The following is a 26,482-nucleotide window of genomic DNA, read 5'->3' as shown; positions in this document are numbered from 1 at the left end:
CATGTCCAGTTATATTGTATTTGCTTAGAGTGGACTGTAGAGAAAAAGACAAATTACAGATTCCAATATATTACAGTGATATACACTATTGTAGCAATAATACTTGTCTGCACCTTGTAGCTATTGCATCACCATCATAGTTAAGCATGCCCTGAAGCATAGTATGGATTTTATATAGTGGTCAGTAACACACAAGGGGTGGATAGATTGCTGCAATCAAAGTCTAAACTGTGCTGAGAGGGGAATTGGAAAACCTCAACTAAAAAACAAACAAAAGTGTTGTGCTTTTATGGTTTTCTGTTATTTATATACTGTTATGATGTTGGATATATATTTTAAACATGGTCCAAGTTAAAAAACGTGAGGTGAACTTCAAGTGAACAAAAATCAGGGCTTCATCCTGCTCTCCATACTTTGTTTGTGGCCTTTTTTTCTACCTTGCTGACAATCTGATGTCAGATCATTGTGCGTGCCTGTCCATTCCTTAGTCTCAGTTCCTAAGGTCGTTTCTAAGGTTTATCCAAAATATTACTTCTATATTTTGTTTCATGATTTGTTTACATTTGCCTCCTGAGCAGCTGGAGGTCACATGTGAAGCAACTTCCAGAAACTAAGTGGGGCTGATTCAGACATAGGTTAAACATAGAGGCTGCATAAAGTATGAGATAAATAAAGACTTTGTTGAATTGTGAATCATGCAAAGCCCCAGAATAAAAGTATAGAGTTAGAAATGAATATAACAGGTTCCCTTTAAAGGTTGATTATTGCTTTTTCCCTTCCACTATGTTCAGTTAATTGAAATAATTGGCTTTGTTGAAGACAGAGACCAACTATGAACTGTGGTCATTGTGCCACATCTTCCTCTTTGATTAATGATGACAAAATATGAATGTGGTCCAGGGTCAGCAGAGTTGGACAGTCAGATTCCAGAGGGGGACAGTAGCACCCCAGTCTTAATTTCTCCTGAATAAAACTAAATGATTTGAAATGAACCACCAACACTCTAATTTCAGTAAAAATGAACTGAAGGATAATACTGCTGTATTAAAACTTGGGTCACTGCCAGGGAAACCTCCAGGTTAGTAAAGTTTATGTGGAAGAGAGAATAAAGTAAAAGTGAAGTAAAATAACTATCCAATTTTTCTGTTATAAACTGTAAACATCAATCACAGTTCACAGGCCAACTTGTTTCTTCAACTTTGACCTACTGTACTTATCTTTGCTGTACTCACACAGTTTTCCTGTGCAATGAAGTATTTTTACTGACATTTAAGGTGCACTCACTTTCAGTTTTACCTCCAAATTAAGTGGTTTAGGTCATCTGGAACTGTTTCATCTCATAAACACCTGTCTGATCGACATGTTTCATGCCCTATTGGATATCAGTGTCACCATGTACACAGATCTCAGCAGTTTTTTTGCAAATACAATGTTGTAATTATTGATACACACTGATATTTTTATAGCTGATGGGCAAAACTATGAAAATACTTTACGTTCCTTCATATTTTGTGTGTACCAGTTAAGTATAGTCTGAGCTTTCTTATTGCCATTGGAATAACTGCTTCAGATGGCGTCTCATATATTGGCTTCAATATTCAACTGCTGTGTTTGCAGATTGGCCTTGAGTGATCCAATTGCATGGTTGTTCATAGTTGGCAGCAGACTTTGTCCAGTTGTAGAAAGTAAGGTTAAAGGGATATAATGTGATGGGTCATCGTAGTATATTCATTTTACTGTTGCTCATGGGTCCAGAGTTTATGATCTTTACAGCAGGTTGTGCATGTCTGTGCGCTGGCCTTCCATGAGAGTAGTTTTCAAATGCATACGCAGATCTTGGCTTATTTCTTGGGATAATTCATTTTTGTTTGTTTAAGATTTTTACATGTGTGGTGTTTAGCTGCTCCAGATGTATTTTCTAGTGGATGTTGTCGGTCCATCTTTGATATCGCTTAGCTACTTCTAATATACAGTAATATATATTTGCCTTTTGCAATAATTGACTTTGAAGAATTATCCTTATGCCACATAAAACTATTGTTATTGAATTTAATGTAAAAGGTCAGGTCTCTGTGGTGTTATTTGTGAACCCTGTTGTATGTACACTGTGTGAAATACATAAAGTTAACTTTACATACTGTATGTACAGTCTATGTACCGTTTGGCATGCACAGGGAAAAATCCCACAAGGTATCTCATAGCAACAGATAAGCCAGGCTTAATGATAACCATTAAAACAATTTCCTTTGAATCACCTTGGTGGTTGAAAATAACTTGCAGTCAGTATAACATTGGCACTAGCAACAGCATGTACTCTGTTCCCCATAATTATTTTTACATATGCTACATGCTGTACAAAGTAATACATTCTTCTGCTTCCTGTTTTTTTACCATTATTAGTGGATTTCGAAGAGGTTATATTACAAAAAATGAGCCACATATTACCCAAGTATACATTGTATCCACAATGTGGATTTTAATATTTTTTTGCATTTGATTTTTAGCTTAGTGTTTGTCTTAAACATTTAAAGGTCTTCATTTGTCATCTTCACATAGCCACTCTGGGCAAATGTTAATATTGCTGGAATGTTGAAAACAAACACAACAATAAACAAATGCAAACATAAAGATATATAAATAAAAGAGATGCCTTATATAATTAGCTTTGTGAAAGATTTGTAGAAAAAGTATTAAAGAGCACTATGTATAAAAAAGAAACATGCAATGAGCAGCAAGTACATACAGTTATGTGCTTGACATTTATAGCAGAGTTTATTAACATTAATCACACATGGTATTGACCTAACAGTACATGAATGAGTGGCAAGTATTTTGTACAGGTGTTTTCTGTGATCACCCATCATAACTTTGTCTCTCTGGGCTGAATATTACTCTGAGCAGTAAGGTATATGAATGTGTGGCTTATTATGTTTCACACTGGTTGTAACACAGACAGTTAGTTTAAAAATCTTGTATCTATAATGAAAGTTTGGATGTAAGATTACACTGATAGCAACTTTACCGAAGCACCATCTCTCTAAACTATATGGCTATTGGGGGGGTTATGGGATTCCTCAGTATATTGCCTGTGTAATGTGAACTTTGTGCAACACAGGGTAAATAAAAAGTAGTCCCCGCTGCAGATGAGATCTACAAGATGAGTGATCTGCCAAGCTAAACAAAGATATTACAATTTGTCCTTGGGAAGCTTGCTGTAATACTACAAGAAATCATCTTTTGAGCTGGAGGAAGCAACTTGTAAAATCTTAATTAAAAGATTGTATCAGACATGGCTTTGCTTATGGAAAATAGGAAAATAATGGACTTAAAAGACAAGTTTTTACAGACGGAGCAGAGAAATAATTCACTATGCTGGGGTAGCTAGAATGAGAGAAGTATTTGCCGCAGGGAGAGAATTGGCATTTTTAATATCTACAGCAATGAAATCTCAATATAGCAACTGTGGGGCTGCAGTGTGTCATTTGGCATAAGATCCTTCATTTTCTATATTTTCTTCCACTGTTTGTCTTTTTTTAATCCTCATTATCGCAAAAACAAAGTGTAATTAACGCAATCATGATTAATTACAGCACACGGCCTTGGATTACACATCTGCCTAATTGCAACTTTCTTTTCGCTTTATTTCCAATGTTCAAGTAAGCAGAACTTGTCACATTAGCGGTGTCTATTCTCTTCTCTCCTTTGATGGTGTGTTCCTGGCCAGGCACTGAAAGTCTATTTTTTTCTTTTGTTTCTCCTTTAACATTTGTCTTGAACATTTTAAAAACAAATTCCAGCCATACAAAACTTTTACATCCCACATGTTACACCCACCGTCCCCTCAACAGGAGCCAAGTCCTCATATAGAACTGGAGACAACCATCTTGGAGGATAACATGGGCAAGGCAGGAAGTGTAGCACTAGCAAAGGAAACCTGCCAAGCTGATTCCCACAGCGATATATACATAATAATATCCCTATTGATTACTCTCAATATATTTATTGAGGGGAACCGGAAAGCAAGCTGGGGGGAAAATGGGGGAATTTATGACAGTCAGTGCTCAAGATTAATTCACTTTTTAATTACAGGGAAGTACATAGGTATTGCCTGTCGAGTGCTTAGATTTAAAGCTAAGACAAACAGCAAGCAATGCTTGCTGAGAACGCAGTATATGGAAGAAAGTGTATGAATCAATAGTACATTTTTCTCAACTCTGCTCACAGAAAATGCCAGCGTCTGTGTTAGGTTCTCAAGCACATTCAAGCTCAAAGAAATTTGGAGGAAGATCTGCTCTCTGCATGTTGTTCAACATTATTTCCTTTTTTTCTCTGGATAAATCTGCCTAATAAACTGTCAAACTGACTATTCTGTGCACCAACCCCTTCATGAATTTTCTGTGGCATCATTTCCATTCTGTCTTGTTTTAATTGACTTGGTTTTCCGTTGTTTTTTAGCCTTCCGGAATGCAATTTCCCTGCAGTGTAAAAAGCTTTCCAGAATGCTGATGTGTTTAGTAGGCAGTGCAGTTTTAATACAGTTTAATGCTTCTGAGCCTGGGATGAGTCTTGAGTCTATTCATGCACCAGAGCCACTCTAAAGACTGGTTGTTAGGGTGGTTTAAGGGCGACATAGCGGCAATAGGAACAGGAATTAGGAAAATCATGCCAGCGTGGTAATAATCAGTTTTGTTGCTTTGTCACTTTAAGAATTCACAGAATTTCACAGAATGTTTGTCTAATATGGTCAGTGGCACTAACTTCTAAATCTATTTCATGTCAAAATGTTGAATTTCATCTAAACATAAATCATCTGTTAATCATCCAGAATCCAGAAAGTTGGAGTTTGTAAAGAGATTTCCGCAGAAGACCAAAGAGGAGAGAGTTACAGTAGTCCAGGATAGCGGTGCAGGTTGGTGAAAGTGAGGGACGGAGACGATTGATGTTACGTAGATGGAAGTATGCAGACCTAGTAACGTTATTGATGTGGGCTTCGAAAGATAGTGTGCTGTCCAGGATGACACCCAGGCTCTTTACCTGAGGGGATGGAGGAACAGTGGACTTGTTGATGGACATGGATAAAGTGTTGAGTGTTGCTAAGGTTGATCTGGTACTGATGAGGAGGACCTCATCGAGTGAGAGCCATGATTTAAAATTTAAAGCACAAAACTCAACCAGGCTTCATGTAATCATACACTATTTATGACCTCTGCAAGGACCTGTTTCAAACTAGTATCTCTTTTTCAGCTAGTGGCACAATAGAGACATACTGTGTATGGAGGAAGCACATGCATCTGTTGCTATGCAACGATTCAAAGCCATGTGAACCGTATGCTAAAAATAAGTTAATTAAAGTGATGTTGGTGAAATCACATTCAAAATAAGCCATGTTAAATAAAAAATGTTTAAAATTGAAACTTTTTTTTAAAGGTTTGTGCAACCGTGCCATTTTTAGACACATAGGGTTTTTAGATTTGACACATTTTGTGATTGCACAACTGATTTCAACTGTTAGGTAACGCAAAGTCATGGTTTTAAGCAACTACAAATGAATCAGGCTGATAAGAACGCTATATCTTGACTAGCCAACTGGAAAGCTATATTGCATAGTTAAAGTCAGATTGCCTTCTTCAGTCAGGGGGTAAATAGTTGAGGTTGATAAAATCACATGCTTACAAAAGGTGCAGACTGTAAAATAATGTCACTAGCAAAATCTTTGACCCTTTTTTTGATCTCCAACATTTCTTTTGTACATTTCATTTCTTTTCTCCTACATTTTTACACTGTGTAATTTCTATTGTATGATAATGATCTAAATCAACCCATGATCTGTAGCATCCCCAGACACCAACAACCTTTTCAAAATGTGAAAACATCAGTTTGTCTCAATTTGTTCCAATCAAAGAAAATTCAACTGAAGACCACGTCTGAACTGACTGTAGCTAATTTAATAATTAAACGTTTCCTTGCCCTTGTTAAAATGGCTGCTTCAGATACAAGCCCAGTGGGTCTGACAGGATGCCAGTCAGCAAGGAAGCTGTCAGCAAGATGCATGTACACGTGTTAACCTGCCCGCCCTCCTCCTCCCACCTCCATCACAAAGCATCATCACGCCCAAGCAATGACCCGAGCTGCCCACAACACATACACACACTTTCCATGCTGTTTAAGTAGAAACAAACTGGCACCTTTACATGCTTCCCATCAGCTCGACTTTCTCATCGACATGTCTCTCTTTGTCTCTTCTCAGCTCTCTCTCTCTCTCCCACTCTATCCACCACTAAACCCTTTTCATAAACCACCCCGAGCTTCCTTGCAACTCCACTTCTTTTCCACCACCATCTCCTTCCTCTGTGATTCATCCTCAACTCCTCCCCTCTGGGATATTTTAGGCCAGGCAGCATGAAACATATCGCCCTCCCTGCCTCCCTCCCTCCTCCCCAACCTCCCATCCTCCTTATCGTCGAGTGAACAACACAACATGTTTCTGAAGCGGGTGGCCCCCGCTGAGGAAACAGGTGAGTAATGAGTACAGGCCCCTCTAATTAACAAGCAACCCTTTCTCGACCACGCATGATTAGTCTCACATGATCCGAGTGCAGACGGGTTTTTGTTCGGCAGTGTAAATGTTTACAGTGGCTGAAGGTTCGAAAAGTTGCAGACATGAAGAGACGTCTCATTATAGGAAAAAATCTCAGTGTGCCATATGTGAGCATTGTGAGTAATTATGTGGAGTGTATCTCTTTTTCAAAGTGCAAGCATACACTGGAGAGTGAAGTCGCTCCAGCTATTCCCCAATACCTGCAGTTATATGATTTATGTGATTTCCCCTGAATGTATTGTCCCATCCTATGAGCCCTCTCGTATTCAATTGTTTTGATGGATCTTCTAAAACAACACCTTTTTCAATAAGGAAATATACCCTTATTATGTTCTGTTCCTGCAGGGTTTCTATATTGGTATTTTTCAACAAGTATCCTCAGAGAGTGCAGTGTCATTTCTTTAGGGTTCTTTTTTTTCCAATGGTATTTTTTTTGGTGTTTTCAAAGATCACCATTTCAGCTCGGGGAGCCTCCCAGAGCATCTAGCTCATTTTTAACAAGCAGCATCCTCTTTCAGATAAAAGATTTATCTTTTGCACCTCAAAAATATCCATCATCACAAGTGGCTGCAACACAGAAAGCACACAGAGGTTCAGTCACATTTCGACTTTGCAGAATTAGAAAGGAATTTGATTTGTGTGCTATGACTTTTGTTACCAGACATGGGGGCAAAGCAGTCGCCCTCATTGAATAGAAGTTGTTAGCAGCAACTCTATAAAAGAAATCAATGTGTGTGGTCAGAGGTGCCCAGAACAACTTTGCCATGCAGGACGTATAATCAGAAACAAAACAGATAGAAATAGCATCACATCAAATAGACATCAAATAGACCTCAAACAGAAATATATGGTACATGGATGGGAGGCTCCATGGAAGCATCGATCCTTCCTCACAGGCTCGTAGCGGGATTGTAATGGTGTTGAGACACTTTTCCAGGAGACATATTAGGCCTCTCAAAGTCAACATGAGCATTATTTGAAAGCCACAGCTTACCCATAATGTTGCTGACCGTGTTTGTGGCCACAGTAAATTGATACTTGCAGCAGTATAACCTGCCATGTCACAAAAGCACTCATCATCTCCGGATGGTTCCAGGAACATGACAGTGGATTCAATTTACTCCAATAACCCCGCGTCGTCTACACATCTAAAGCCAACAAAGCACTGTGGAAGGAGCGGTAGGTTTAAGGGTGAGGCAGAATGGCAGGTAACATGCAACAAATCCAGCAACGTTTTGTTCCAGAGCGGTTTGTGAAACTCTACAAGTCGGTCCATGTCAGCGAGGTTTGGCCATGACACACTTCTCATCCACAGCTTGTTTCCCCACTTTTCACTGGCTACTTGAATTATTTGTTATACAGCTAATTTCAGGAAGAGAATTGTCTGTCTTAATTCAACCCATCCGTGCCTTATTTAAAGAGACAGTTTTTTAAATTGACGCACCTGTCTACAAGTCTGGTGTGCAACAACTCTGTTACAAGCAAGTCATTACTGAGATTACTCTACAAAATATATTTATGTTTTAACAAGACAGTGATGACAAAATGTGGCAAACAAGCAGACAGCATCTCTGTCTCGAGTTGCATGATTAGAAATTCAGTCAGTCAAGTGTAGCCTAAAAACTGAAGGTTAATACGGCTAGTGAGTGACTGGTATCCCACTTGCACTGCTCCTATTACAATGTAGGGGAAATTATATTCTCAAAAGCAACTTAAGATGATGGAGCCTCTCAATAAATCCAAATTAGAGTCCCTAATAAGGCTTTGATAATTGCCTGTTTTTCTCTTTCATTGGTGTAGTTCATCAGAGACACCATCAGACACTGCAGTCATCCAGACTCTGCTCCATTTCACCCGCTGCCCTTAGGCAGATGTTGCAGCCGCAAGGTCCCCTCACTAAAATAACAGTTAGTTTGCCACAACTATAAAATGTAACTCCCACAAACTGCCATCAATGCAAGAGAAGCATCATTGTTGTCACGAACACAGAACTGCTCTGTATATCTGACTTGTCTGCACATTTATGCAGTCATTACAGTTTGTGATATCTGTTTGCTGGAGGAGATTTGTACCATTTCTGTTGTGTGGTAATGAAAACACTTTTTCCTTCAGCTGAGGTCACATTAAGAATTTACAATGGCATTTTTCCAGTCTATTGACCTGTTTATTTAGCCATGAAAAAGAGAAGTGCACAATAAAAGCCCGAAAGCGCTTGATGGCAGCCTCTCAAAAATACAATATACTTCCAAAAACAGTTCAGTAAATACAAAATGTAGAAATCTGCTTTAAGTATGAGTATTTAATTATTGCATTTTAATTTGTATTTTTCCCTTGTTTTCACAGTCATGTTAAAGTGCATTTGAGTATCAAGCCCAGATATTATTTTCCAGCAGAAACTACACTTGACAAAGTGACTGGGTGACTTCAGTTTGCTGGTTATTTGCAATCGTGGTCCATTTATCCCTTGTGCCCTGAGGAGGCCGATTATTTTTCAAAAACTTTAACAGTCCCTGACAGCTGCTGACAAATTTCGTCTCCTTCCCAGTGCTGAGGAGGTCCCTTCGGCTTCAGTCCAGTTTGAAGATATTCCGGCCAACTTATCCAACACATTATAAAGTCCTCGAGCCCTGCTTTGTCTTTCAGATCCACTTTTAATTACATATCTGAGAATGTAATTTTATCAGGATCTCCTAGTTTTAAATGTTCGGCACACATTTCTGCTGAAATGTCAAATTACATTAGCTGTTCCCTTCTTTTAAATACAGTTGACTGTGTAATTACACCATTTAATCTCTTTAACACATCCATTTTTTAAAACATCTGACTCTTTTATTTGATAGTCAAACAGATTTGTTTCAAAATAGCATTTTGACTATTTCCCATTCACTTGCATGCATGCAATCCCTTCATCTTTTCGGTACGAGACAATAGATACAAAAACTGCATTTGACATTTTCAATGATTTATCACACTGCTGGAGTGCCATCATTTCAAGTTTGCAGTTGTTGTATGTCACGAATTGTACATGGATTATTTTCACGATGGTGTATGCTTTTTGAAAATCACCCCTCACATTCATATTCAAATCCCAGCGCACCATGGGTAGAAAAATACGTTCTCAAAGGTTAAACTATTTCTTTCTGTTCTCACCAATAACAGTGTTATTTTGTGCAGATCATTATGCTCATCATTAACTTTTCATGACCAATTTCTCATGAGCTCACATCACAATGTTATTGGAAATGCTAAATCGCTATAATGTTTTCTATGCATGTGCTATATTAGCATTTTATCAGTCTGTCATCTTTTCAAGCAGCTGATTGTGATTGACAGTTAAAAAAGAAAGTCTTCAGGCAGATTAACACATCAGTCCAATTTTCATTATAGATCTGAAGAAAGTGTATCTTAATTTGTTACTTGCAAGATGGGAAGACAAAAAAAACAAAAAAATATTTGAATGTGTATGACTAACAAGGTCTGACTCTCAAGTCGTTCTAAAACTGCTTTCATTTATTTTCTCCCGTGGAACTCACACTGCATCTTTCTTTTAACGATCTCACGCTCAAAATACACACACACACACACACACACACACACACACTACTCCTCTTAATCTATGTCTGCTGAAGTGGTCTTTAATGAGGTGTGAACAGAGGACCACAACCCTCTCCCACCCTCTACTTCCCCCTCCCTCCTTTTTCATCTTTCCTTCTGTCTCACCCCTGAGAGCGAGAGAAACAGACAGACAGAGTGACAAAGACACACAGCGAGGGACAGACAGATAGGGGCAGAAGGAGAGAAGGCGATGGTGGAGTTAATGGGAGAGAACGAGGTCTTTTTTTTCTCTCTCTCTATTTCATTACTCCATCCCCCCATCTATCATCATGTGATCACAGGGAGAGCAGATCACAGGGCCTGTGAGGGGAGCTTTTCTCCCCCAGCTGATACCGACGTCAGGCTTACCAATGTTTACGCGTGCAGGGATGTGTGTGCGTACATGTGTGTAATGTGCTTATACTAGATGTGTGTTTGTATTTTGGGAAGCAGGTCAGGCTGGATGTGTTTCGAGCCCCTCAGCGAAAAGCCTGCCCACTCCCACTCATAATAACCACCACAGAATTATGGTTTTGTAGTTGAAGACCAGCCAGCTTCACTAATGCATCTCAAATTTGTGTGTCTGTGTGGGAATGTGTGTGTTTACATGGCTTGCAGCATGGTAGGATCCCACTGACGGTACAGCATATCAGCAGTGTGCCCTTGATTTGGATGAGGGCAGTATTTCTACTAGAGTTAAACAGCCTTCTTCTACTTTGTCACCTTTAGCTTTAAAATGGCGCAGCACTTGCCAAAAACCAACCTCGTCTTCTCTGAGCTTATTAAAACATACGTCAGAACTTTGATTACCTTCCAGGTTTGGGATTTCACCTTCAACAGACTCGCCGCAACCCCGCAAATCAAAACGAGAATTCACATTTGAATGAGTGAGAGCCTCTATATTATCAATACCTCTCCAGGCATGACTTTTTTTGAAATTGAAAAACATCCATCTTCTCAGTTTAAATTACAAAATGGGGTTATAACAGAGAAGAGCATGTCTTGTCCCTTTAATTGAGAGTCATTAGATATGTCCGGTCTGCTCCAATGAATTTCTGGAGTTGGAAATAGTCACAGGCAAAGGACTAAGACCTCAAGTTTCAAGGTGGCTGTGTTGTGAATATGTTGCCTGGAGAACCTCTAGATGGAACATGTTACTTAATGACCATTAGATAACAGAGAAAGATGGCATTACTGACTTTAGAAATGACTTCAAATAATGTCATGTTAAGCCATAAAACCCTACCAGATATGCTCTGTGGTCTATATAGGAGGATTTTAAAGGGCTTGGGTGAACATAACCACTTTACTACTCTAATAATACAGCACCCATGGCCTTCCACCTTAAATATAGTGCATATATGTACTTTAACTCAGGGCTGAATTGAACTTGTCATCCAGACTTATTTTACATTTTAGTACTTACTGATGTCATTTCCCGCCAGTATGATATTGTATGATATTCTGCTGATTAATAGCTCATTTCTTGCTGCTATCATAAGACAGAAAAGGCATTATCTCTTATAAATATCATGGTTAGGTCCATTTTGTTAAATGAGCTTAAAGGGATAGTTTGGGTTTTTAGACATGAAGTTGTATGACATCCTCACCATCAGCAGTGGCTTTTCCCCCATTGCGTCCTAGGAGCGGAGTTCTGGCCCGATTTTGGTGTTGAAGAAAGTAGCTCCGGCTAGTTTCTGGGGTCACAAAGATAAAGCGTTTTGCTTCGAAAAACAATATGTGTTCAAAAGAGTAATACATTTGCATCACAAAATTGTTGTCTTTAAAAAAGTCAGACCTCACAATCACCTGGCACTATTTTCCCTCCCTTCATATCACTGCGCGCTGCCGCCTGTTGACAGCTGGGCACCTTCCCATCAGCTGAAAGGTGATGGAAAGGCTGGGCACCTTTCCATCCGTATTTCTGCATTACAGGTGCCAGTTTGAAAGATTTCAGGTTATTTTCAACCTGTGCCATTTTTCCATTTTCCTATTTTAACATCCTGGTAATTGATTTCAATCACTATCCAACTTTAATATATCAAGGTGCTCCCGGAGGCCGGTGCTATGAGGGCTTCTCTATAGTACATAACACGTAGCCAATCAAATCTTCAACCTTTGAAAAGACGAAGTGATTAAAACGTCCATTTAATATGAGAACAGTCTTACAGTACTGCAGATGCACATATATGTGTGCTTGACTGGATCTTAGTTGGATTTGGATAATTATTGCAAATATTCTGTTTTATATAGTTCAGTATCAAAAGGCTTAAATGCATCTGTGTTCTTCACGCAGTATCATTAATTTAAATATATAATTAATATGTTTCAAACTTACTTTAAAAACATAGGCAACGAGCCGTGGCTCAATGTTTGATGTTTGTATCCCCAGCTGAGTTCTCTTTTCATGTTACTATAAATACATGCAGCCACATCCCTGCCCGTGCACCATTTTCTCCCCTCAAAATCCAGCATTGTCTTGTGTAAGTCAAATCATCAGAGTTTTTTCTTTTCATGTCATAATGAAACAAAATAATCTCAGCATATTTCATCAAGAAAAAGGTAATTAAGGTAATGAGATTTCTTTACACAGCATTGAGACACGCCAAGCACAGGGAAAGGCATAATTCGCTGTGGTTCTTTTGTGAATTTGTAATTAATGAGCTTGCATAAGCATTTTTTTCCTCCCTGCTGTCAGCCCACTTGTCTCAACAAATTGCATGATCTTATATTTGAGGCCAGGTTATGGTCTTGGTATGTCAGTTGATTGGATCAGAATGATAGAAGGATTCTTTCAGTGGTGAGTTGACGCCAATGAAATAACAAGTACATACAAACAAATCAGAGCAGGTGCAAACGAGAGTAAACTAAATGCAAAATATCTGCACACTGTACATGGTCCCTGACTTTTTTTAAATCTTCCCAATTGTGTTTGACATTTTGAGCTGATTTGCTAATCAGACATGTCTGCTGGAAACATCTTCGAACATTTATTGCGGTGTTTCTCTGCAAAGCTGCAAGTCTGGCTGTCTCCCACTGATTACATAAAGTGTCTAAAAAATAAATCAAACCAATCAAGCAGATGTTTGCCACTTCATTGCAAGTACAGTGGGTAGAACAAGTGTTTGATACACTGCCGATTTTGTAGGTTATCCCACTTACAAAGCATGTAGAGGTCTGTAATTTTTATCATAGGTACTCTTAGACGGAATCTAAAACAAAAATCCAGAAAATCACATTGAATGATTTTTAAATAATTAATTTGCATTTTATTGCATGACATAAGTATTTGATCACCTACCAGCCAGTAAGAATTCCGGCTCTCACAAATCTGTTAGTTTTTCTTTAAGAAGCCCTCCTGTTCTCCACTCATGACCTGTATTAACTGCACCTGTTTGAACACGTTACCTGTATAAAAGACCCCTGTCCACACACTCAATCAAACAGATTCCAACCTCTCCCCAATGGCCAAGACCAGAGAGCTGTGTAAAGACATCAGGGAGAAAATTGTAGACCAGAACTACACGGCAGGACCTGGTCAATGACCTGAAGAGAGCTGGGACCGCAGTCTCAAAGAAAACCATTACTAACACACTACGCCGTCATGGATTAAAATCCTGTAGTGCACGCAAGGTCCCCCTGCTCAAGCCAGCGCATATTCCAGGCCCGTCTGAAGATTGCCAATGACCATCTGGATGATCCAGAGGAGGAATGGGAGAAGGTCATGTGGTCTGATGAGACAAAAACTGAGCTTTTTTGTCTAAACTCCACTCGCTGTGTTTGGAGGAAGAAGGAGGATGAGTACAACCCCAAGAACATCGTCCCAACCGTGAAGCATGGAGGTGGAAACATCATTCTTTGTGGATGCTGTTCTGCAAAGGGGACAGGACGACTGCACCATATTGAGGGGAGGATGGATGGGGCCATGTATCGCGAGATCTTGGCCAACAACCTCCTTCCCTCAGTAAGAGCATTGGAAACGGGTCGTGGCTGGGTCTTCCAGCATGACAACGACCTGAAACACACAGCCAGGGCAACTAAGGAGTGGCTCCGTAAGAAGCATCTCAAGGTCCTGGAGTGGCCTAGCCAGTCTCCAGACCTGAACCCAATAGAAAATCTTTGAAGGGAGCTGAAAGTCTGTATTGCCCAACGACAGCCCTGAAGCCTGAAGGATCTGGAGAAGATCTGTATGGAGGAGTGGGCCAAAATCCCTGCTGCAGTGTGTGCAAACCTGGTCAAGAACTACAGGAAACGTCTGATCTCTGTAATTGCAAACAAAGGTTTCTGTACCAAATATTAAGTCCTGTTTTTCTGATGTATCAAATACTTATGTAATGCAATACAATGCAAATTAATTACTTAAAAATCATACAATGTGATTTTCTGGATTTATGTTTTAGATTCCGTCTCTCACAGTTGAAGAGTACCTATGATAAAAATTACAGTCATCTACATGCTTTGTAACTGGGAAAACCTGCAAAATCGGCAGTGTATCAAATACTTGTTCTCCCCACTGCAAAAATGGCCTGCTGCACATGTGCATTTACCTGACAAGGACTTTTATCAGCCGTGCAAATTATACCTCTCAGGGAGAAGGTGTTGGTGGTAGAGATGCAAGGAAAGTTCAGTAAAGCTTGTTGGTTTCTTTTAACTGTGAGTGTAATATTTCCCTAACCTTAACCAAGTTGATTAAGCAGCCTGAACTGAGCCAAACCTTAAGCATAGTGTGGAAGATCAGAAAACACTCATGTAAAAAGATTGTTGTGGAAAGCAAGTACAGCCAACTTTTTCATGTAATTTGGAGTAAATTGGAGAGAGCTTATGATGATTATGTATTTTTTTTTTCTTTCCTGGAAATAAAGCAATTAAGGGTGAAATACTGAATTTGTCAGCTGTCAGAAGGTGAATTTAAAGGGTTAGTTGCATCATTAATCTATGTGCACGTTACACCATCATGGAGGACAAATGAGATTTCAGTGCAACTGCAGCAAACACTCTCAACTGTGGTGAGTTACATCACCAGAGAACTGAGTGTGAACCTGGAAGACTTCCCTCCTTAGACCCGGCTCATTTCCATAGGTTGTGCTCAGCGATCACCGCTCCAGTCAAACCACAAGTCATTTGTACTGAAACGAGTCTCGTCCCTCCGAGTATTTTCCATGTGCGCAGAGAGAGAAAACCTCTCTGATGCCACTTTGAAGACTAGAACCAATTAGGGACTCATTATAATGAGGAGCCTCTAAGTGCACATCTTTTGTTATTCAGCAGCTGTCTAATTGGAGTTGGTGTATTTCGGAGGGAGTTGGGATGAAGGCTGTTCTCCTGTAACCGTGATACATTTTTAAACCAGTAATTCATTCATAGCTAAGATATTGACAATCTCACATTGCTTGAAGAAGTTTGTTTTTATTTAATTTAAAGTGTATTATTATTATTATTATGCTAATATACTGGATACTCATATTTAAAAGAAATCACTTTTTGTCGCTGTAAATGATGCAGCTTAAACATCTCCTGCAACAGCTTGTAACCTTGAGCTTTAGCTCAGGGTGTAATGTAGACTTAGAATGGTTAACCAGCTACATAGCCACTGTATATACTGTACAGTTTGTATGGCAGTCAGCGTCAAAGCCGTATCATCACTTACACACTCATTTTTACAAGGAACAAATAGCATTATTATTGAAGCAGCTGCTGCTTTGAAAGTATGTGCATTGATGTTTAAAGCTTTGAATGGGTAATTTTGAGTCATAGTAATTCATCCCTTTTTTCTATGTCCACTCTTTAAATATTATATTTCCATGTATTTGTTCCCGTTTGAATGCAGCCTTTATTGTGCTATTTAATGAATAAATCATACTCCCACTGTCCATGGGGGGAGAAAGATGTAGAATTTAATGTGCTCTTTCAATTCTCTCTGTTTGTCTCTTCACAGCTCCCCTGACAGACAAGCCGCCAAAAATCCTTTTCCCTTCAGAGAGCCAAATGAGCATCATAGAGATGGCAATAGGTAAGGAAACATGTTTCATTCTCTCATTGATGGCTTATTTTCTCTCTGTCGATGGTGCGTGTGGTGTCATACTTGTGGCATATGCCTGCTCGTCACAATGGCATTGTTTCAGAATTTTAGATTAGTCCATCAAAGCCAATTCCCAAAAAGTAGGTCCCGTTCTACTTTGCTGTGGTTTTTGTTTTAGATTTAAAATGGAAACTCCTATCTTGCTGTGCATATACAGTATGGTGGAACTATTGGGGTTAAATGGCATCAGCAAATAATAGTAATGGGTTTTTGTCACCTACCATAAATCCTTTATTTACCACAACTATCGAGTGAAACAGGCCTCTAACTGACACAGGTTCATATTAGAGACAGGGCTCTAGTCCTAATTTTCCTATAATTTTCCTAGTTTTTATAGGTCGACAGTACTTTATATCAGATTTTTAAAAAATCCATACATGCCATACTCGCCATTCTGCGGCACAAATACTGTTTTCATGCACTGAGAGGTCCCCATCGCTTCTTCTTTGCTGTTGTTTGTTCTTCTTTTTCCTCCACTGTTGTTAAGCAACTGAAGCTCACACTTTCTGCACAAAATATTTGACATAAAAGGCTTCAAGCTGCTCAAATAACACAGTCTGACCTTTTCCTGTCAGGTGTTTAACATGAAACATCAGAGTGTTGAAAGTGTTGGGTTTAGTGACAGTAGAACAAAAGGACAGCAAAGAAAGAAATAAACAATAAGATAAAATAAACAGTATTTCCGTTAAATAGAGACTCAAAGCAGAGGACAGTGAGCAGAGGATTATGACATGACTGTTGTACAAATGGAATTCTATCTCTGGACATGTTGCTCAGTTTACTGTTTGTGTTGTAAAGGTTTATCGGGGATCAGTCTTATGTTGACTTTGGCAACTTTTTGAATACTAGCACATTTGAAAATTTGAAGTATTACATTTTAATATGTAACATGCCAAATATTTGACACCTAAGCAGCTTGTAAAGGTCAAAGAAAATGTTTGCAAATGCTCTTTGACAAAACTGTTGATTACCTTAGTCCAGCCATGCAAACAGTTTGTGTTCCATGTGCCCAGGTTTCAATATAGGTGAATGGAAGTATGTTTGTGATGCTAAAAAATATAATGTTCTATCTAATATTATGTCTGTGAATTATTCAGACTAATCTGTAAAAAGTTTCTGCAAAGACATCCTGCTGTAGAATTTGACATAGCTGTGAGCAGAACAGATGAAGACCCATTAACTTCCTTTGTATTTGGGGTGGAGGCAGGAATCTTAGAAGCAACCTCGGCAAATAAAACCAAATGTAGCCTGCATGGCTAGATACAACTAGATACCTGTTCACATATTTACTTTATTGGAAGAAAAAAAGATCAAATTTTAGATGATCAATACAGTAAGTCTCCTTTAACAGTAGTAAAACATCAATAAAGTGCACTGAGTCCAGTATAAAGCAGTCAGATCACAAGTCCAGTATACACATATTAACCACACCTTGTAATGCATTGCAGGGTTTCAAACAGTTTAGCTGTATTGATCTGCGGTACTTTTCTAAGAGTTTCATTTGTGTTGAGTTTCTGCACAGATTACTGGTAGTGTTCGTCCGAGATTTTCTATTATGTCTCTTTGCTTTTTGTGTCCTTTTGTGAATGGACCTTGAATTTTCATCATGAAAGACGAAAAACAGGATGAGTCATCTGTGTATGAAAAAGAAAGTGATTCAGTGGGTATGAAAGCTGTGCCCACTGCTTTTTCTCCTCTTATCCTTGGGAATGCCTCTCAGAGTCCCACTGTATTTACACTCATCACATTTATCTTGGTTATCTTGTGCAACATGGATGCAGCTTGTGTTTGTTCAGCTGTAATGAGTCAGTAATGAATCGAAGTGGTACTTCTGAGAAACCATACATAATCTCCCGTCACACATTATCTTCAAATGTATAATGTTAGCATTACTTCAAATGATTGCCTCCAATTCAGCCTCATGCGGCTGCCTTTGAACGGTAGTCTTTCGTTTGCCTTACCAGCTTTTGATGCACAGGGGGCTCATGAGAAAATTCCCGCTTTGTGCCTTATTGGGCAAAAGCTCAGCTGTTGGTGGAAGGGAAAATGGGTCATGATGGAGGCTTCCTTTGAAGTAAATTTGTCATGGGCGATGAACACAACTGGCTTGCAGAGGTAAAAGGTGGCAATCAGAAAATAGGCGCAAATCATTGTAGCTCCAAATTGATGATGGATAAAAGCCTCTCTAGCTTTTTTCATCTGATTAAGTGTTTCATAGTGGATGATGGTGATTTTTATAATCCATTACCTGATAGCTGTGAGAACAGGCAATAATGGCCCGATGAAGAGATAGAGGATGTGCTGGTTTTCTTGTTGATTATGTTTTATTGCACTTTTTACAGATTGTTTTTTTTTTCTTTTTAATCTTCGAATTTGTTAGCTGTATCAGATTGGATTTTCATCCTTGATTTTGATTGTCAGCGGATGAGGATTAGTAGGAACCTTTTCTGATGCTCCTCCCTCCACCTCTGCCCCTATTGATATTCCACACAGACTCAGCGCCTATTTGACTCCCTGTTTCTACAAGCCCCTATCACTTCCTCTCAGTGTTGGGCTAGCATACTCTTGTCATCCACAGACAGCCGAGTCACACCCTACATATCTTTTCAGGGTTGTGGCAGTTTTTGGCGGAATTGTAATATTCATTTCCCCGTGAAATATAGTGGCATAAATGGCTTCGGCTGACAGTTAATTAGCCAGGTGAGAGGGAGAAAGCGAGCGGAGTGGGAAAGGCAAACGTGGAGAGACACTTTCCAAGCTCTTGTTGTGGAACTCAAGGGATGAATGGAGTGAACAGCATGATCTGTAAATGGGGGGCCCCAATTAATCAGTGCGCATTTTTCATCTGTGGCCCGCTGCCTTTTTTTTGTCTCCTAATGGATGTGGTTCCTCAGTTATAATTGATCAAATTTAAAATGCTTGATTAAAACATGTTGTGTAAATGCTCTTCTCGGGGCCCTGGTGGGCATGTCTTTCTACCACTTTCTCTGGGGGGCAGATCGGATACAGTTTTGGGTCTGTAATTCAGTCTGACAGTTCAATGCACACTGTTTTCACTCTGTCTTGTGTAGATGTAGAATAATTGACTACAGTCTAGCCAAGCAGACTAACTGCAGAGCAAGTTTCAAGTAGACTGCTAATGCTTACGATTTGTAAACACTAAACGCTTTGACAATGGGGTGATTAATTCCCGTAATGCGTGAGCATGTTTGAGTTTTGCCTGTTGAATGAATATACAATAAATTACTTTGGCATTTCTGTGTTCTCAAGCACAACCCAACTAGGAATTCAAACTTCCAGACACAAACCTTCAACCTTTATTCTGCTGCTGCCAGGTTTGATTAAATCCAATGCTGTTTTCGATGCAAAGCTGACGTATCACTCGTGGCCTTGCTTGCCTACCTATCTTGACATTTGATTTCAGGTTAGATTGAATTTACGACCACTGTGGCACTCGGTCTGTGATGTTCATTCTGGAAATAGAGAGTTCCCCTGTGATCTTGATTGGCTGTTAAAACTTCAAGCCTTTTCAACTCTATCCTTTCTCGGGATATCACACTTCATCCCCTGACACTTGACATTAGGACACTGCAGCGAATTTTCAGAAATTGCAGTGGAGGGAAAACAAGATAGTGTTGTCTGAGCCTCTTTGCCAAATTTCTCAGAAATTCACATGAATACTTTACTTGAGGAAGCTGTCCATCTTTAAACACTGTTATGCATCATCAATCTGTGGTATTCAGTGCATCCCAAAAGTTGTTTGTGTCAAAATAATTCAATTTATTTTTTTTGTACCGTGCCTTTTGGGAGCCTTTAGGATGAATTTGTTGTTTTCCTTCAAAGATTGGCAGTAGCTCAGCAACACATTTTTAACACAGGAAAGGGTCAAAGATCACAAATACACCTTTACAATACCTCAAAACACATCATTTTACTCCATCTATGCTGCTGCTTAATATCTATTTCTGCAGCTCTTACAATAGATTTCTCACTATGTGAGTTTGATTGACACAAAAATGTGATGTATAGCATTGGTGTATATTGTGGGTTATCTAATAACTTGTGCTTTTCAGAAATATAAAATATCAGTGACAGTTATTTACAGTATGAGAGTGTAATAAACATACAAAGTATGCCAGACATTAGAGGCCAAAGGTGGTGTCCTTGATGGGAAAAATAATTCATTGCTCTCCATTGACTTTGAGTGATTGTGATTTATTGTCACTTTTGTCTGCTTGTAAACAAAAGAATACTGCATCAAAGCTGCTGTGTGGTGGGATGCTCCACCAGCAGGTTAAAGAACCCTTAACTAAGTTTTCAGAATCTGCTAAACTGAATAACTGAGCCTTTAAAAGACAAAGGTAAGATACAGTTAAGAGGCTGTGTATTTTTTGGTGGCAAACAGTACACAGCCTCGACCTGACTCGACACAGACTCCTCCTGAGCTGTACGGACAACCTGCAGCTCAAAAACCTCCATAAAAATGACACATGTATCTGGACACACTGATAGTCACAGTGAACACACATGAAAGTAAAAATAGCTGTTTAATTGAAAGGTAAACAGTATTTTTAATAGATATTTAAATCACACAATAGCTAACCTACATTCAGCTGAACTGATAACCATGAAAAGAGCCTGAATGAGAAACGATTGCATGTCTGTGAGTGTAATTTCCCAGCCTTTGTTTACAGCCTGTGCAGGCTATATCAGCTGTGAAAAGTGTCATGGCAGCCTGTTAGGTAGTGGAGTGGAGTCTGCTATACAGTTGTGCTATCTCTACTCTAGATATGATGTCAGTAGCACATAGTATGTACAAATGAAAGGTTCTCAGCATATGCTATAAACTACATTTTCTTCTCTGGGGTGCTAAAAAAAATAAAAAATTGAAATCTAATGTTTTTAGTCAGCTACAGGCTGGCAGGTTGATGTGTTGTATGGCACTGATTGTGTTACCCTTTGGTGGGTGTTGTGTTCAGAGTATGACACATTACACTCTTTCTCTACATGGAAACACATGTCCACATGCATATGTGTACTTTTAGTATGGGGCTGTTTTTCATGTAGTAGTTTAGCCTCTTGATATACTTTGATAAATCAAGGAACAGCTAAATGGATCTCCTAGGTGATTTGTGTCATCTTATCATCTCTCCATTTATGTTATATGTGGTTGAGCTGCATTCTGTTTAAACCTATAGTAGTGGACTAAGTATTTCCATCTTTGTGGCATCGCTTCTGTTTCAATGTAACGGTGCCCTCATGCATAAAGCCAAGTTCATAAAGAAATGAATGACAGGCTTGCACAGAGCATTGACCTCTACCATCGTTCTCCTTTGTACAGATGATGCATAGCATTACAATAAAACTTGCAATGATGTGATTTTTATATTATGTTAGCAGTTATGAGGATTGAATATATACGTTTTTAACCACAACTGAGTCTACAAAAGGCAATCTTTTCATTACACTGAAAATCAGTATCACTTCCTCTGAGAAAGGCTCATTGTGAAAAATTCCTTCATTCTACTCAGCTTCACCATAACAATCTGACAATCTGCACTCCTCTCAGAGATTGAGCTTCCTCATTTATTGGTTGGTGAATAATAACAATGTAAACTGGAAATTGGTCTTCAGTCACTCATCAGAAGGAGTTGCATTGTTTAATGATATGAACAGATGGTACCTTAGTCGGAACAAAACCATTATTATCCTGAATTGACTTGACTTGGAGTCAGCAACCACATCAAATTCATTCCTCTGGTAATGATGAGATTAGCCAAATCAATTTACTGTTATTCTCGTGCAATTTAGGGTGTTTTAAGACTCCAGTTTCATTTAAGCTGAACCCTTCAAATCAAAACTCAGAAGCTGAACAAATTCTGATCATTCTAAGTTTCTACTTCAGTATTTGTACATCTTCTGTAGTAACAGCATTAGGAATGGTGATGAATGGCACTTGGACAGCAAACAAATGTCAACTTTTGCCACGCTGAGAGAATGTGGTTGAAACTCAGTCCAACAGCTGGTTTTGAACTGTATAACCTTTACTTGACTTTATCAATCCATGAATGTTTATTATGCCATTATCTTGGAACAGATTTCTTCCTGCGGCTGTATTGATTTGATCCTCCGATGGTGTGCTGTTAGGGATCTTCTCGCATTGATTCAAGCACCATTTTCAATATCTAACGATTAACATTGATGTGTTGGATGTCTTGCTGACAATCTGCTGTGAGATGAAGGCACACAATGCTACAGACAGACGTGTGATAGATCATGGCCATGGTGAATACCAAGGATGTAAACAGTCAGCGAGTCATAATGATCACATGAAGGTTTATTGATTTTTTTTGGTTTTGTTTTTCTCACATATTGCCCTCAGATGACCCCTAACAACTCTGACTTTTTTTTTCTTCTTTTTTTTTAGGTAGGTTTATTAACATAGCACATTTTAAACATAGACAAGTCATTTACATAATGAATGAAAAACATAAAAGAGGAAATGCAGCATAAAACATTAAAATTACAAATGGAAAGGATTGACCTATTTTTAAAGAAGCAATTCAAGGCTGTGAATATGATGATTTCTTAAAACTAGGTCACCTATGTTTTAGAAATGTGCAATTAATTTTGAAACGGGTGCCTTATGACTTAAGGCCACTGAGAAAAGGGACTGGGAGGAGGAATCCTACAACAACCAGAATGCACTAAGCACATCTCATCCAATGAGCTACCAGTGAGTTCCTCTGGAGTATTTTACTATTTACTGATTATTCTTATTTACAAGATGCATTTTGTGTCACCTGGCGAACTTTAGGGGAGCTCTGGTTGTGGGCAACATGGAGGGAAGTTCAACATTGTTAATGTGCATAGATTACTCACATTGTAATTATAAAATGTTTTTTGAAAATTCAGCAAAGCTTCTCTTTAAAAGAAATAAAGACACAGCAACAAACAATCAATTGAATTCACATATGATCAAATGTGCATCATATGCACCCTCATGGTTATGCAGAGTATAATTAAGGCTTAAGTAAATGTTGGAAACTGGTGAGTGCTATAGGGTGCTTTCACACCTCTAGTTCAGTTCACTTCCCTTTTCACAAATTCCCTGTACTCATGTACTGATGGATGTACGTGTTACTGTGGTAACCAAATAACCTTCCATAAATATGTGCATTGCTTACAGTCCTGGGATTCATTTTATGGTTCACAGATCATCAGATGGATTCAATTTATTTTTTTGAAATTATGCTTAAATCTACTATTTACAATCATGAATCCCAGTAAATAATGCTGTTGATCTGCTTTGCTTTCACACCACAGATAAAACATCAGAGTTTGATTGACAGCTTCCCATCAGTCTAAACAAACCAAATCAGCAAACACACCAGAGTTTGTTTAAACTACACCATCCAGGTTAGGTATGAAAGGTTCAGTCAATTTAAGGTCTGTATCTGAGGACTAGGATTTACATAACATAACTTCTAAATGAAAAGACAAAATATTTGATTTGGATTAGGCTGCTTGTGGTTGTTTTGACTTTTACCTTAAAGGCCTGGAATTAGACCTGAGGTAGACTGAAGTAAGAGGTTCTTCTCACCACCCTTTATGGCACAGGTACAGGCGGTACATGCTGATATTTTCCCACTCAATTAAATGCATCTTCAAAGCATCACTCAATACAATGCAGCAGCTTGGTGTTATATTTGGTACATTCTGCCAGCAAGGAAACATCATTTTCTATCTTGCACTTGGGTAGTCTCATGCTTTTAAGTTCTCATTAAACCGTGAGACACATTTTAGTTTCACAAAGAGAGAGAAAGTCTCACACAGCCTCAGCAACACCTATCTCCAACATCACACACACTCACTCTCACATACGCACCAGCCATCCCTCTAAATGTCACAGGCTCGGCAGAGCGCTCCATCGATGCCAAAGGTTCAGAGGCCCTGGGATCAATATTACATCATTTCTCTCAATTAGGGCATATTTATTCCCCTCAAGTTATTGTATATCTGTGAGTGATCCTATCTGCATTCCTGGCAAATCTCCAGATGAGTCAAGGCCCTGGAGGGAGGGGAAGACAGAGTGAGATAAAGATGAAAAGAGAGGAGGAAAGAGAATGAGAGAGAAATGAAGGTAGGTGGAGTTTGGGCGAAGAGTCGGAGCAAGGGAGAAAAAGTGAGCGAGATCATTTAAGATTCACAGAGTGGATGAAATATGATGGTGTCTTACCTTGGGTTATTACAGATGAAAGTGGATACAAGCAGGCACACTGTCCCAAATGGTTAATATGCCCTGCAGCGTGGAGGCATAAATCGTGACTGTCATATTAGTGGGGTGGGGGTTCGCTGGTGGTGATTGGAAGGGATTCTTGGCGAAGGGATGCTCCCATTAGTGTTTTACAGTATATATACATGTGGTAATGAGAGGGATGGTCTGTGCAAGACATGATCAGCCCAATTTACCAAAGGAGGCTAATTTTACTCAATAGTTGAGAAAATTCACCAGACTGGACCAGAGGGCTGAGACCATGTTCACATTTCAGATCATGCCTGACCTCAAAAGTCAAGCTATCGTCCCACATTGACCATTCCTTACTCTGCTTCCTGTTAGTGAATTCCAGCCTTGTACCTGTCTCAGCAAGCTAAGAGAAAAAATGGCTGAAGGCATTTGCTCTCCTTAGCAGAAAATAGCATCAAAAACTGGCCAAGGCACTTGAGTATTAAGATACACTGCCTCTTGTCTATGACGGTAATGCTTCCCGTCTCTAGGGAGAACTAATCATAAATTGGGGTTTGGCATGTAGTTTAGACAATCTGGTTTGTTGTTGCTTTCCATGTGTATGTTTAATGGCTAGAAATATCCCTGCAATGCACCCTCATGCAGGTACTCAGGAGGGTCAAAAGACTGCTTCAGCCCCATGTCAGATTTGTATTCTTTAGCAGATCAATAGATTATGAAGCTGTTTGAAGGTAGCTACCAACCCACTGATACCAGGACAGGCTGCCCATGAAACAACTAAAGTACAACTCAAGTAATGGAGATAACTGAGGATGAAGCTTGATGAACTAGCTAGTGATTTTGCCTGTTTTGACTGTACCATTCATGCTGCACTGTCTAGCACCAATGCCACAGTAGTATAGCAGAACTCAATGCACTTTTGTTCTTCATTTGTTCCCATTACCTATACATAGTGTCTGACTTCAGATAGAGAATTTAGCTGGGATGAGTTGTTTCCATGGTTTTGTTGCTATGAAATTACAGTGACAACATCATCTGATAGAATTTAGTGGCAAAGGCTGCAAGAAAAAGAACATTACAGCATTACAGCACAGGTTTTTGTAGTCGAGAAGTCGTAACACTAAGTTACAGTTTAAGATTTAACAGCTGTGGACACGCTACACACTGTCAACGCTGCAGCAGGGGTGTGTAGAATCATACATTTCAGTGCAACAATCCCTGCAGGCGCTTCCTCTGTGATTGTTACTCTTGGGTTTGTTTCAGCACAGTGTAACATTAAAGCCACAAGTTTTTGGGGTTATCATTAGATTTTGCCTTATTTTGCCTTTCTCTGAGTCATGTCTCCAGTGCTTCCACAGCACGTGTACTAATGGAGTGCAGTCTGTGCAGTTCCTATCCAGCTTTTGCTCAATCATCAGCTTGAATTTTAAATTGAACCCCCCCCCCCCCCCCTCCTCCTCCTTCTTCTCCTCCTCCTCCACACACATACTGCTTTGTCTCTATTTTCTTCATGCTCCTTCCAGTATTATGTATCAGTAGCTTCTGTGCTGTAGCAGTGATACACCCCGTCTGTTAGACAACCTCATTCAGACACCAGCATATGGATTACCAACAGCAGGAGGACTTGCTCGGCGACTCATTCGGCACTGTGTGACAGCTTGGTGCCTGAGAGCCAACTTGCTTTAAATTTAAACACACCTTTTAGTGTGGCAGTTAAGCACAGCGACTTTTACATCCTTTAGATTACCCCTCAGTTTAACCTCACCACTGTAGTGTCACCTTGCTCTTTTGTGAGCCACTATTCAGAAACTTCCTCTGCTGCCAGGTGAAGGAGGCAGTAATTTGTTCTGGTGACTAATAGAATCCTTTTGCATTCTAATTTCTTAGGTTATTTGAGGCCTTTTTTCTGTTAAGTTTTACTTTAAGCCTATATTTTTTTGAGCATTATATCTGAATGTTAAGA

At 39.2% G+C, this 26,482-nt stretch overlaps 1 protein-coding gene across 1 annotated transcript in view; it reads left to right on the top strand.

Moving 5' to 3' along the window:
* Window positions 1-26,482, top strand: part of LOC128354100 (interleukin-1 receptor accessory protein-like 1) — a 231,468-nt gene that overhangs the window by 113,024 nt on the left and 91,962 nt on the right. Inside the window, exon 5 of the mRNA XM_053314351.1 lies at window positions 16,128-16,202. Within this exon, the coding sequence (XP_053170326.1) occupies window positions 16,128-16,202 (75 nt within the window). The remainder of the gene's footprint in view (window positions 1-16,127; window positions 16,203-26,482) is intronic.

This window comes from Scomber japonicus, chromosome 24 (assembly GCF_027409825.1).
Source record: "Scomber japonicus isolate fScoJap1 chromosome 24, fScoJap1.pri, whole genome shotgun sequence".
NCBI classification, from domain to species: Eukaryota; Metazoa; Chordata; class Actinopteri; order Scombriformes; family Scombridae; genus Scomber; species Scomber japonicus.
The sequence above is the reverse complement of the archived record's forward strand: the minus strand, read 5'-3'. Positions and strand labels throughout refer to the sequence as shown.